Source organism: Somniosus microcephalus, chromosome 2, assembly GCF_052327205.1.
Source record: "Somniosus microcephalus isolate GS21.2 chromosome 2, FLI_Smic_1.0, whole genome shotgun sequence".
NCBI classification, from domain to species: domain Eukaryota; kingdom Metazoa; phylum Chordata; class Chondrichthyes; order Squaliformes; family Somniosidae; genus Somniosus; species Somniosus microcephalus.
The window spans coordinates 21,337,525-21,351,759 of NC_140988.1; the positions used below are offsets into that span (position 1 = coordinate 21,337,525).

At 47.0% G+C, this 14,235-nt stretch overlaps 1 protein-coding gene across 2 annotated transcripts in view; it reads right to left on the reverse strand.

The window, feature by feature from the left end:
• Nucleotides 1-14,235, reverse strand: part of psd3l (pleckstrin and Sec7 domain containing 3, like) — a 410,104-nt gene that overhangs the window by 32,731 nt on the left and 363,138 nt on the right. For both annotated transcript variants that reach the window (XM_086007314.1, XM_086007324.1), the window contains one exon: nucleotides 11,193-11,263. In XM_086007314.1, the coding sequence (XP_085863440.1) occupies nucleotides 11,193-11,263 (71 nt within the window). The remainder of the gene's footprint in view (nucleotides 1-11,192; nucleotides 11,264-14,235) is intronic.

Here is a 14,235-nt window from a genome sequence, read left to right on the forward strand (position 1 = left end):
TATGGTGGGCGGGAGAAGTTAGCGCTGAGGATACAACAAGTGTCTTTATATAACCAGGTCTCCAGCCCTACTAATTAGACTGTTAAATTCCTAATACTCTTAGAGCACTTTGAATTTCAATCACAGTTAATTGCATTCCTTTGGATCACAAGTAGTGTTGCAATAGATTATAGGTTAGATAGACAGTAGATAGGGGCTTATACAGTTACTGCAGGTTAAACCCGTACGTACAAATGCGATAGTGGGCTCCTGCTGGCTAGTGAGCAAAAACATCTAATGTAGAGAACTATAAGGAGCAGGAAGGTCCCAAACTGGATTCTCATTCTGTGTTGAATTAGGTGGTCTTAGCTGGTGTTGCAGTTAATGCCCTTGATATCCCTGTGGTAGGAAATGAGGGGGACAGGTGCGGAGGAAGATCAGCCAGGGTTCCCGCTGTAGCTTGCTTCCAGTGAAAGTGCACATATTTGGGTGAGGGGAGCATGAGAACATGGTCAAACAACTGAGTGCACACATGAATAATAGCCACTTGGGTGAGGTACCAAGGGGGCTGCTGGAACATACCGAAGTGAGTCGGTGCCTTCAGGAAAACAGGAGGAAAAAAAAAAAATCAATCAAATGGTGGTTGGGGGGGGGGGGGGGGGGTAGGAGGGAATGGAGCAAAAAAAAAATCCAAAACAGAAAGATCAGGGTCTTCACACAGAAATTGTTATCGTAAATGATACAATATGAAGAGCTACTCGCCATAGCTCAGCCCTGCTAAGAATAGCATATCGAACATAGGCATTTATTAGGTTAAACCCAGAGAAATACACAGAAGTTGTAACACCAAAGCAGGCCATTCGGCCCAACCACTCCATTTATCCTCCACATCAGCAAATAGTTCTAAACACATTTACCCACCCTGTTCTCGTATCTCTCCATCCTCTTTCCCTTCATTCACCTATCCAATCTAATCTTGACTGTTGACATTGTTTCTGCCTCAACCACTAACCCTGGCAGCCTCACAGCCCTCTGTTCAAAGCAGCTTCTCCTACTCTGTTCCAAATGCCTTGTATCTATGCATCTTCATTCTAGGCCCCATAACTACTGAAAACAATCTGTTTCTACCCACCTTGTCCCATCCTTTCAAAATTTTAGACACTTTTATCATATCGCCCTGTGATCTACACTGTTCGAACAAAAAAGCCCCAATGATTCAAGTCTTTCTTCATATTTATATTTCCACCTACCATTTCATTTCTCTTATCTGGAAGGAGGAGAGCATGCCAGGGGATCTGAGAGACGCCGTAATTGTGACCATCTTCAAGAAAGGTGACAAGTCCGATTGCGGTAATTACAGAGAAGTTTTCCCTGCTATCTGCCACAGGGAAAGTCATCGCAAGAATCCTCCTCAATCGCCTTCTCCCAGTGGCCAAAGAGCTCCTCCCAGAGTCGCAATGCGGATTCCGCCCACTAAGGGGCACAATGGACTTGATCTTCACCGCACGTCAATTACAAGAGAAATGCAGGGAACAGCACCAACCACTGTACATGGCCTTCTTTGATCTCACAAAGACCTTCGACACGGTCAACCGTGAGGGATTATGGAGTGTCCTCCTCAAATTCGGCTGCCCTCAAAAGTTTGTCACTATCCTCCACCTGCTTCACGACGACATGCAAGCCGTGATCCTGACCAACGGTTCCACCACAGACCCAATTCACGTACGAACCGGGGTCAAGCAAGGCTGTGTCATCGCACCAACGCTCTTCTCAATCTTCCTTGCTGCAATGCTCCATCTCACCCTCAGTAAGCTCCCCACTGGAGTGGAGCTAATTTACAGAACAAATGGGAAACTGTTCAACCTGTCGCCTCCAGTCCAGATCCAAGGTCGTCCCATCCTCTGTCATCGAATTACAGTATGCAGACGGTGCTTGCGTCTGCGCTCACTCGGAGGTCGAACTCCAAACCATCATAAACACCTTCACCGAAGCATACGAGAGCATGGGCCTTACACTAAACATCCGTAAGACAAAGGTCCTCTACCAACCTGCCCCCACCACACAGTGCTGCCCCCCGATTATCAAAATCCACGACAAGGCCTTGGACAACGTGGACCACTTTCCATACCTCGGGAGCCTACTGTCAACAAGGGCAGACGTCGACGACGAAGTCCAACACCGCCTTCAGTGTGCCAGTGCAGCCTTCGGTCGCCTGAGGAAGAGAGTGTTTGAAGACCAGGACCTCAAACCCGGCACTAAGCTCATGGTCTACAGGACAGCAGTGACACCTGCCCTGCTGTATGCCTCAGAGACATGGACCATGTACAGCAGGCACCTCAAAGCACTGGAGAGGTACCACCAATGCTGCCTCCGCAAGATCCTGCAAATCCATTGGCAGGATAGGCGCATCAACGTCAGTGTTCTTGCTCAGGCCAACATCTCCAGCATCGAAGCTCTGACCACACTCAATCAGCTCTGATGGACGGGTCATATTGTCCGCATGCCCGATACGAGACTCCCAAAACAAGCGCTCTATTCGGAGCTCCGGCACGGCAAGAGAGCCCCAGGTGGGCAGAGGAAATGCTTCAAGGACACCCTCAAAGCTTCCTTGAAAAAGTGTAACATCCCCACCGACACCTGGGAATCCCTGGCCCAAGACCGCACAAAGTGGAGGAGAAGCATCCGGGAAGGCGCCGAACACCGAGTCTCTTCGCCGGGAGCAAGCAGGCAGCGCAAGGAGCGCACGTCAACCCAAGCACCCCACCCACCTGCCCCTTCAACCACCGTCTGTCCCACCTGTGACAGAGACTGTAGGTCCCGCATTGGACTCATCAGTCACCTGCGAACTCATTTTTAATGTGGAAGCAAGTCATCCTCGGTTCCGAGGGACTGCCTAAGTTAAGTAACATCCTAGCGAATCTGTATTGTACCCTCACTAAATCCTCAATATCCTTCCTATAGCGTGGAGCCCAATACTGCACATGGTACCCTAACCTATTAAAGTTTTATATAGGCTCATCATTACCTCTTGGTTTTTATATTTGATGCCTCTATTGATAAAGAATTCTAGGTTTTAAGGCCTTATCAATCTGAGGTGTTGCCTTTAATGTCCTGTGAACCTGTGCCCCCAAATCCCTCTGCACTTCCACAGCACCGAGCCTGCTCCCATTCAGACTATAATTACAGTTGTATTGTTTTTAATCAAAATGTATCACTCCACACATATTGACACTGAATTCTACCTGCCACTTTTTAAGCTCATTCCCCCGTCTGCTCAATATCCCTTTGCAGCTTTCTTTGGTTTTCTGAAGGATTAACTACAGCTCCTATTTTGCCATCTTCTGGAAATTTCAACACCACTCCTTCTCGGCCTATATCTAAACCATTGATACACGCCATGAACAGAAGTGGCCCCAGAACTGAACCCTGTAGGACACCACTAACCACTTCCAACCACTCTGGGAAACTGCCCTTAACTCCTCGCTCTGTTTTCTCCCTTCTAACCAATTTGTAATCCGGTTTGCTAGCCACCCCCTAATTCCAAACCCTGTAATCTTCTCCAGTAACCTCCCATGTGGTACCTTGTCAAAGGCTTTCTTAAAGGCACTACATCCACTGCATTTCCCCCATCTACCACCTCTGTTACCCTCTTAAATAATCTGTGGGGTTTGTCAAGCATGATCATTCCCTTTAAAATCCATGCTGGACTAGATCTAGCTATTTTCTCTTTAACTAAATACGTGGTAATTTTATCTTTAATTAAAGACTCTAAAATGTTCCCTAACACAGATATTAAGTTAACTGGCCTATAATTACCTAGATTGGCTCTGTCTCCATTTTTAAAAATACACTGGCCACTTTCCTTTCCTTTGACATACAATAATATTTAGGGCCGTGGCAATTTCCTCCCTCAGGATTTGAAGATGTATCCCGCTGGGCCCTGGCAATTTGCCTTCCTTTAACCAAATTAACTTATCCAAGTCTTTCCTTTTATCTATCATAGTATCGCTCATCTCGCTCGACCACTTCAACACCTCGCCGATATCCTTCTCTTTAGTAAAAACCGATGCATTCCGGGATGAGGCATTAAGGGAGACTTTCCTGAGTCTGTGCCCAGCTGCACGGAATCACCTGGGAATATCAGAAAATTAAGCAAGTTGGAGTGCACGCCTGTAACGGAACGCATCCGATCTTCACTGAGCTGAGACAATCCAGTGAGCCCGAGTGCAGACCCAGGAAAATCTCGCCAATTGCCTTTCGGAGAGGGAGGGAGTAAATAAACTAATAAGTTCACAATCTCTGGTAACAAAGCGAGAGAAAAATAAATAAATGTGCCCTCGCTCTGCTCAGAAGCAGGTGCGCTCTGCTGAGTTAGGCAGGAGGTTAAGAGCAAGCCCTAGAACTCCTCCCTCCCCAAGGGAGGTGCTCAGAAACCAGGGAAACCACCACATAGGGTGGAGCAGCTGGACAATCAACTCCTACCACAGCACTGACAGGTGTCCCCATGCCACTTCAGTGGATCCACCCCCTTAATGTGTTTCATGGAGATTTAAGGGTTTGAACTGGCCGTCAAGTTTATTACTAGGCAACCGTAAAAACAATAACCCCCTTCAGTCGACCTGCTTGACGTATATCGCATGGCTACCCGGCTTATTTTCGCAGTGGTATCATAATATTAAAATAAAAACAATTCTGTTGGCGTGGATTTATTGCCAATGGTGCAAGATTCCATTCGCTCACACCCACCGAGGGGGAAAAAAAAACATCCAAGCCGGCTAAATAACATATCAAAAATATTCAACCTGCTCCAGTCCCTCCAGAGAAAATAACTCAGCTGTGGAATTTGTTAGGTCAATAATTAATAAGATTCGAGCTGCCTACTGTACAATAAATATCTTTTTTTTTTCCTCAGTCTAGTTAGTGCGACACCATCAGTTAAGCGCTGTACCATCTATCTCCCATTTGGTGAACAGCAGTTTCAATCAACTTTAATGGCCCTGAGTGTCAACAAGAAAATCAATTCCTGCCCTGGGACCAGTCAATGAAACTTTTAACAGCTGATGCCACCGGTGCGCTCTGGATTTTTACTTAAACTAGTCATGAAATCAATCATATGCCCACAGCCTTCAAGCTAATAAATTACCACTGAAGTACTCCCGCGTACTCTGTTCAACTACACTGCCATTCTGTCTCTCTGCAGCGAGCTCCACCGAAATAAATGATATTGATTCACGTGACCATTTGAAAAATACATATGTACCATTGCATACAAAATATTTTTGATAATGCGGGTGGCCAGTTAATATACTGGATCGTTCAACGACTTTCTGCAGCAAACAGATCACTACAGAGAAATGTCGGTAGGAATCTCTAATAACGATTTGGAACGTTGGTAGATGCAATATACGCCCGTTTAATAGTAAAATACTGGTAAATTCACGGAACTCCGAGTAGAGCGTTTGCTTTGGGAGTCTCGTATCAGGCATGCAGAGGAAACGCTTCAAGGACACCCTCAAAGCCTCCTTGAAAAAGTGCAACATCCCCACCTACACCTGGGAATCCCTGGCCCAAGACCGCACAAAGTGGAAGGAGATGCATCCGGGAAGGCGCCGAACACCTCGAGTCTCTTTGCCGGGAGCAGGCGGAAGCCAAGCGCAAACAGCGGAAGGAGCACACGTCAACCCAAGCACCCCACCCACCCGCCCCTTCAACCACCGTCTGCCCCACCTGTGACAGAGACTGTAGGCCCCGCATTTGACTCATCAGTCACCTGAGAACTCATTTTTAGTGTGGAAGCAAGTCATCCTCGGTTCCGAGGGACTGCCTAAGAAGAAGGAGGCAAACTCACAATACTGCCACAGAATTATTTGCGGTTCACTTCTCTTACTGCACAGGAAGCCTCACTGAGCCTCTATTCACAACACACCAATTAGTCACAATCTTTCCCCATAGCCCTGTATATTTCTCCTTTCCAAGTATTTATCCAATTCCCTTTTGAAAGTTACTATTCAATCTGCTTCCACCGCTCTTTCAGGCAGCGCATTCCAGATCACAACAACTTGCTGCGTAAGAAGAATTCTCCTCGTCTCCTCTCTGGTTCTTGTGCCGATTGTCTTAAATCTCTGTCTTCTGGTTACCGACCCTCCTGCCAGTGGACACAGTTCCTCCCTATCTGCTCTATCAAAACCCCTCATAATTTTAACAGCTTTATTACATCTCCATTTAGACTTCTCTGTTCTAAGGAGAACAATCCCAGTTTCTCCACGTAACTGAAGTCCCTCATCCCTGGTACCATTCCAGTAAATCTCCTCTGCACCCTCTCCAAGACTTTGATATCCTTCCTAAAGTGTGGTGCCCAGAATTGGACATAATGGGGGCGATTTTAACCCTACTCGCTCAGCAGAAACCTGGCGGGTGGGCAGTTAAAATCGCCCCTGGCTCTTGCCTGTCCGAAAGCTGCCGTGATCGCAACATCTGCAATTTTAATCTGCTCTCCTGAGTAGGCAGCAAGGCCACGTGCCCAGAGCCAACAGGATCCTTCTTTACATGTGCATGTTGCAGCCCGATGAACTGCGAGACCCAACTCTAATTTTAACTCACCTGGAGTTAAAATTGGGGCCAATACTCCAGCTGAGGTCTAACCAATTGATAAAGGTTTGGCATAACCTCCTTGCTTTTGTACTCTACGCCTCTACTTATAAAGCCAAGGAGCCCATATGCTGCTTTAACAGCCTTATTGATTGTCATGCCACCATCAAAGATTGGTGTATGTGAACTCCCGAGATCTCTCTGTTCCTGCACCCCCTTAAAAATTGAACCTCAGATGACATCCCATCTCTTCAGAGCAGTGCTAGCAGATGCTCAACCTGTCACTGTGGAGCAGCAATCAACAATGCAACTAGAATGCTAAACTGTACAGCCGAAACAGTAGGGCTCAAGTTGTAGGAATTGGGATCTGATCGCAGTGTTTAAATGATAAAGGGATCTGATGAGGTAGATACAGAGAAACTATTTCCTCTGGTGAGGGAATCCAAAACAAGAGGGCATAACCTTAAAATTAGAGCCTGGCCAATCAAGAATGAAACCGGGAAGCACTTTTTCCACATAAAGGGTAGTGAAATCTAGAACACACTCCTCCAAAAGGCTGTGGATTGTAGGACAATTGCAGGACCAAGATCGATGAACGTTTTATTAGGTTAGGGTATTAAGGGATATGGAGCGAAGGTGGGTGAATGGAGTTGAGGTACAGATCAGCCATGATCTAACTGAATGTCGGAGTAGGCTAGAGGGGCGGAGTGGACGATTGCATTTCCTATGATCCTGTGCACCAGAATGGGTTGGCAAGCAACCTGTAGAACCTCACCGATTTATATCTCGTCCCGGTGGGTTGTTTCGGCTTTGCTCCGCACTTTCATTACTGAAAGCTGAAACTTGCACAGGTGCCAGAATGTGCCTTGCACGCTTGCCCACCAATCTGTTGCAGAGCCCGTCGTGTCAGTGGACCTTGCCGCACCATTATTACTGACCAATATTGTACTTTTTATTCAATTAATTCTTGTACAAAAATTTGATTAGTAAAATGAAGAAGTCTACTGCTAGCAGCCAGCTGCAGTATTAGAATCTGCATGACATTCCCTGGTACAGTACTGCAATACAAACAATTTATATTGAGTTCAGATCTAAATGGGTTTAAAGGAATACAAACACCAACACTACTAAACTGAGTTCAGTGAAGCAACTGAATAATAGAATTAAGTGGGTAGCACACTTACGTTAGTTAGGCTCTGTATCTGCAATTGGATTTTAACATTTAATGGATTGCCATTCATTACTTTCACACTGCTAACGATTAAATGCAATTTAAATTGTGGGTTGTACTGATCAACTCCTGTGGTTTTAATGATTCTGTCCCTATTCAAAGTTCTGGTTAAACATAAGCTCTGATTTTTCAAAAGAATCGATTGAGGCTCAGTGGGTAAGCTGACACTAAGATGCTCTACTGAGCCCTGCAGGCTGAAAAAGTCCTTGGGTTATCCGTACTGAATTAGCAATTGGGATTCTGCTATTGGATTCAACATCCCTGTGCTAGTGAAGGGGGAAAACAATTAGCCAGAGTTCCTGCTCCCGATCACTACCCTGTTGGAAAGTGCAAGAGTGGATGACAGGTGAGGGCAGGATCAGGCTTAGTCGAGATGCCCCACCTGTCCGAATAGCCTGTTGACATCTACTCCTGAAAGGAGGGAAAGCCTTCAGGAGAGAAAACAGAAGGGAAAGAATGGGGGAGGCGTTTTTTTTGTTGTTGAAAGAACTGTGATTCCACAAACATACTTGAGCTTCTTATATTTTGGTCTCAAATGCTACTTGAAGAATTTTGCTGGTTGGACCTGTTTCAGTCTGGGCCTGCTTCAGTCTGGGCCTGCTTCGGAGAGGGCCTGCTTCGGTCTGGCCCTGCTTCGGTCTGGGCCTGCTTCGGAGAGGGCCTGCTTCGGAGAGGGCCTGCTTCGGTCTGGGCCTGCTTCGGAGAGGGCCTGCTTCGGTCTGGGCCTGCTTCGGTCTGGGCCTGCTTCGGAGAGGGCCTGCTTCGGAGAGGGCCTGCTTCGGTCTGGGCCTGCTTCGGTCTGGGCCTGCTTCGGAGAGGGCCTGCTTCGGAGAGGGCCTGCTTCAGTCTGGGCCTGCTTCGGCGAGGGCCTGCTTCGGCGAGGGCATGTGGAAGTTACTAGGCACATGGAAAAGAAAAATCTGCTGCAATTCTTTTGTTATGAAACAACCATGTTTCCCTTCACACCCCATTTTATTTTCACAAATGGTTCCTTCCTAAATCCACTTTAAGAATGTTTTCTTTCCATACCCTGTAAGAATGACTTATCTCCTCCAATCACAGATATATGTGAAAACAGCTCACGATTGTTTCAATTTATTAAAAATACGTAAGGGAGATAAAATATAGACTAGGGGCAAAATAATGCAGGGCATTTAAATCTCCAGGTTTTTGTTTCACCTGCAAGTCATACCCTTTGCTATTATGTCAATCACCAGCTACCTTTCACAATGGGTTTCACTAAATTAGGAACAGAGGAGGAGTAGTAGGCCATTCAGCCCCTCGAGCCTGTTCTGTCATCCAATGAGATCATGACCTCAAATCATTGATACACCTTTGCTCCATATATCCCTTGATACTTTTACCTGTCAAAAATCTATCAATCTCAGTCCTGAAAGTTTCAACTGATCCAACATCCACAGGACTTGAGGAGAAAGTTCCAGATGTCCTCCACCCTTTGTGTAAAGAAGTGCTTCCTGGTTCCACTCCTAATGGTCTGGCTCTAATTATAAGATTGTATCCCCGTAATCTGGATTCCCCCACCGGAGGAAATAGTTTCTCTGTATTTACCCTATCAAATACCTTCATCATTTTACACACCTCAATTAGATCACTCCTCAAACGTCTAACCTCGAGGGAATACAAGCCACGTTTATGCAACTCTTTATGGAATCCTTCATCTTAAACCCAACGATGACCTGTGCGGATGGATACTGGCCTAGCACCATTATTAAAAACCATTCTTCTATGATGTTCTTCATGGTAAGTCAGAAGATGTGCTGTTTTACAATGACAGGAACACGGTACCGTGTAAAACACCGCGTGTTATTTAGCTACTGAAATGTGGGTGAGCAAGTGGCTCCACATTAAAAGGTACAGGAAACTCTCGTTTAAACGGCACCTAAATATCCGGAATTCTTTATTAACCGGCAAAATTCATACTCCGAAAACAACACCTCAATAACCGGAAATGTTGCTTCGGTTTTGATGATTAAAAAGATATTTCATTCCCATTCCACGGCCCGACCCCCCGCCCACCCACCCCCCCCCCCCGAACCCCACCCGCCCACCACCCCCCCCCCGAACCCCTCCATCCTTTCTTGACCTTGCAGTTGAAGCTAATCCCTCACCCAAGACGTGCACTTTCCCCAGGGGGCACTGACTCCCTCATATTTCTTAAAGGTGTATCCACTATATTTCCAACAGTAACAAAAACATACTAGCCCACCAATACATTCCAGATTATATACTATAATTCTTTTGGGGGTGAAATTAGATCCCGTTGCACCCAATCTTTGGGCCCTCTACAGGGGCAAAAAGGACCAATTTTGCGGGGCTATACCCCATTCCCAAACGGCGCCTCAAGAATGTCCAATGTGATATTGGCTCAGGCGACATAAAGCTACTTTGAACCTTTTTATTTGACACAACTTAGCCTGGCCGAGAATAGCAGCTGTTCTGAAAATGAACATTTGCTAAAGTTAAACCCAAGATTTAAATTGAAAACATTTCCAAGATAAAGGAGATAACAATACATCAAATACAGGTTCTCCCCCCCCCCCCCCCACCCCCTCCCTCTCAGCTAATCCATTTAAATTGGCTGGTTCCTCAAGGTAATCAACTGATGCACTGCTCGCAGCAATGATTATTCTTCGTCAACGGACCATTACTTTCCAGTTGAGAAGTGCCATTGTCAAGTGCTTCTTTCATCTCAAGAATTGCTTCATCAATCATTGATTTATTATGACATCAACCTCTTTCTAAAATTAGTGCGAAGCATATGTTGAAGATTGTGCAAACTATCAAAGATGAGAGATAAAAATGCTCGCGATTCCTGGTTGTTCTCCTTTTCTTTAAAAGGCAAAGCTAAGCACGGCCCAGAGTTCAAAGCTCAAGCATCTCAGCAGGCCAACAGTACAAATAATGGAAACAGTTCCATTCCCTTCATAGCCATTAGATGCATAATGTTACGAATTACAGAAGTAGCTGAGATTCCAAGGCGGGTAATTGAACTAGGGAGGGGATTCAGCTGCTACATTGCACCACATGATTGTTGATGGAGCAGTTAATAACTGTCATTTGAACCCAAAGATCAGACTGAATTAGCTTCTGTTGATCTATTATTTTATACACCTTGAAATTGATGGGGCAGTTTTATTCTACTTGTGTTGCTTTTCTGTTCTGCCACCAGCAGATATCGAGACGGACACTGGGAACCAGGAGGTTCCGTGCAGTTGCTACATGGCCCGTGGATTTATTGATGGCTTAATCATAGTGATGAAATCACTTCCCGTTTATGGGGTAATATTCTGCAGTTAAATGTCAAACAATGATGCCACTATAGGATTGAAAGAATGTGCATTTAAGTTCATCAGCTGGCTACTTTTTGAATTACCTTCTGCAAGTAAAGAATCATGCCTTTGAGCACAGCATAAAATGTCTTCCAACCTCTTTTGCCCCTGGGAGCTGCAACGAGAGAAAACAAACATGTGTAAGAATCAGACAGAGGAGGGGCGTTTCACAATCAATACAGATTACACTGTTTCGGCTTGTCCAGCATAATCAGGTTGTACTCGAGTAAGTGACAGCCCTTACAGGAATAGTTCCAAACCCCCGTAAAGAATGCAGACTTCAGAAAATGGCTGATTTGAAAATGATTTAAAGAAGTATGCTTCCTTAATTAGTGATTCTAAGAATAGGTGCACACATTGAGCAAGTGCGCATTCATGGCTGCACTGCTGACAAGGAGCTTATATAACATGCAACTGCAAAAAACAACTTCACCATAAGAGGTGAATGACAGAAGTCTGTGTGGTCGGCAGTTGGTTTTGAGTAATTGATTTCCAAGTCCAATGCACACCTGCACGGTTGGACACAGTCACTAATAAAATTGTAAAAGATCTCGGGGCACTATTTCGAAGAGCAGCAGGGGAGTTATCGCCAGTGTCCTGGCCAATATTTATCCCTCAACCAACATAACAAAAACAGATTATCTGGTAATTATCACATTGCTGTTTGTGGGACCTTGCTATGCACAAAATTGGCTGCCGCGTTTCCTACAGTACAACAGTGACTACATTTCAAAAGTACTTCATTGGCTGTAAAGCGCTTCGAGACATCCGGTGGTCGTGAAAGGCACTATATGAATGCAAGTCTTTCTTTATGCCCAGCAATACGGGCTTTTCTGCAGAAGCCCCTCCAAAGCAGCACCATGCGCTGGTGCTTTTCTGTATCTGTAAGCCACTACTGCCATGTTTCAAATTTGCAGAAAATCTAGTGGGCAGCACGGTAGCACTGTTGCCTCACAGCGCCAGGGACCCGGGTTCAAATCCAGCCTCAGGTGACTGTGCAAACTCCACACAGACATTCTCCCAGTGTTTGCGTGGGTTTCCTCCGGGTGCTCCGGTTTCCTCCCACAGTCCAAAGATGTGCGGGTTAGGTTGATTGGCCATGATAAAAATTGGCCCTTAGTGTTAGGGGGGATTAAATACGTGGGGTTACGGGGTTACAGGGATAGGGCTTGGGTGGGATGGCTGTCGGTGTAGGGACCGGGTGCTAGGGTTTGGATGATCAGCCATGATCATATTGAATGGCGGAGCAGGCTCGAAGGGCCGAATGGCCTACTCCTGCTCCTATCTTCTATGTTTCTATGTTCCTCTCGAAAGGCAAGCCGCAGCCCTCCAAGAGTTCTTTGGGCCAGCGAACCTGCCTCCTGCCCTCACGTCATTCACTATGCATCCAGATGGCCAGAAATGCATTCAATGAGATGACCTCGTATCTGTAAGGCTGTGTATAGGCATTGGAGTTTCGTCTAACAATGGTAATACAAAAAATATTGATTTCTCAAAGAATGCGAGCTTTTTTGGTATTAAAAAGCACAGAATGGATAATAGCCAACTGAAAATTTCTGTCAGTCACCAAGCACCGTCTCAATACATAGATCGTGAGGAGGACTGTTCAGTCTGAAGGTCAGTGCTAAGCACTGGGCAGCTGATCAGTGATTTGTGTTTCTATGACTCATGACTTAGAAAGGTGGCCCTGGAATTTATAAAATCATTTCAAAGTTTGCGGTAATAGCTTTGCATCCTAACTCAGCTCCTAGAAAGTTTCTTGCTGAACCACAAATTGTCCACGTGAAACTCTGCCGCATGTTATTTTTGGTCGAAGAAAAGAGAAGGATTTTATTTTGAAGAATCTGACCCAATAGTAATACAAGTCCACAGAAATAGAATTGACATTCGGCTGCCCCAGGTCCTCAAACATACTGTATCTATATATATAAATCGGTACTTCTCTCTGTCATTCTGTCTGTCATTGCCTGTGCGTCTGTCGGGCTATGCGCGCGAAAGTTACAGGGCGTACCTACGCGCGCGTTACCTCCAAAGAAAGTTTACGCTTCCGAGACGGTTTTAAGCGTATTTACGTTTCGGCCGGGCTAAAATCGCGCCCACGGTATCCCAAAAACCTTCAACATTCCGCTCATTAGCATCTCATTATCCGCTCATTAGCGACAGAGTGACCTCGAGGTCGACCAATCGTACGGCGGCTTGCTGCCGCGTGCGGCCGGGCCCTCCTACGGTCGAGTGACGGGACGATTGACCAATCCTACGCTTGGTGTCCTGACGGTCGACCAATCGGTGCGTGTGTGGGCGGGCCTTATCGTTCTGAACCGAGGTGAGTCGCCGCCATCTTGCTTCCGTTCTTTTTCCTGCTTTCTGCGTCTTTCTTTCAAATATACATTTCCAGCAAAATAAAATTGAATTTATTAAATTGTTTTAAAAAAAACTTCATTCATTTGTAAATATTTTTTCTAACCTCAACATTCTTTTTGCTACCTTTCCCCGTTTTTTTGTTAGGCCCTGAAAGCCTGGGCCTTTCTTGCCCAGCCAGGCCCGAGCTAGGGCTTCTGCTAAGCTCCTCACCCCCCCCCCCCACGCGGCACGTTACCCGGGGCAACGGCATCAGCCACGAGGGTCAGGGTGCGCGCGCAGCAGGAGCAGGTGAGACGCGGCGTCTCTGTTCCGCGCTCGGCTCGGGCGGGGCTCGGCCGCCGGCCGTCTCTCAGAGCCGCAATCGGGCTCGGCCGGGGGGGGGGGTCGGGGCTCGGCCGCAGCCGTGTCTCAGAGCCACAATCGGGCTCGGCCGCCTGCCATCTCTCAGAGCCGCAATCGGGCTCGGCCGGGGGGGGGGGGCTCGCCACCTGCCGTCGCTCAGAGCCGCAATCGGGCTCGGCCGGGAGTGGGGGGGGGCGGGGCTCGGCCGCCTGCCGTCTCTCAGAGCCGCAATCGGGCTCAGCCGGGGGTGGGGCGGGGCTCAGCCGCCGGCCGTCTCTCAGAGCCGCAATCGGGCTCGGCCGGGGGGGGGGGGCGGGGCTCGGAGAGCAGGGCTCTCGGCCTGGGACCCCCCCGCCCCTTCCCCCTTCCGCCCCCCCCCTTTCC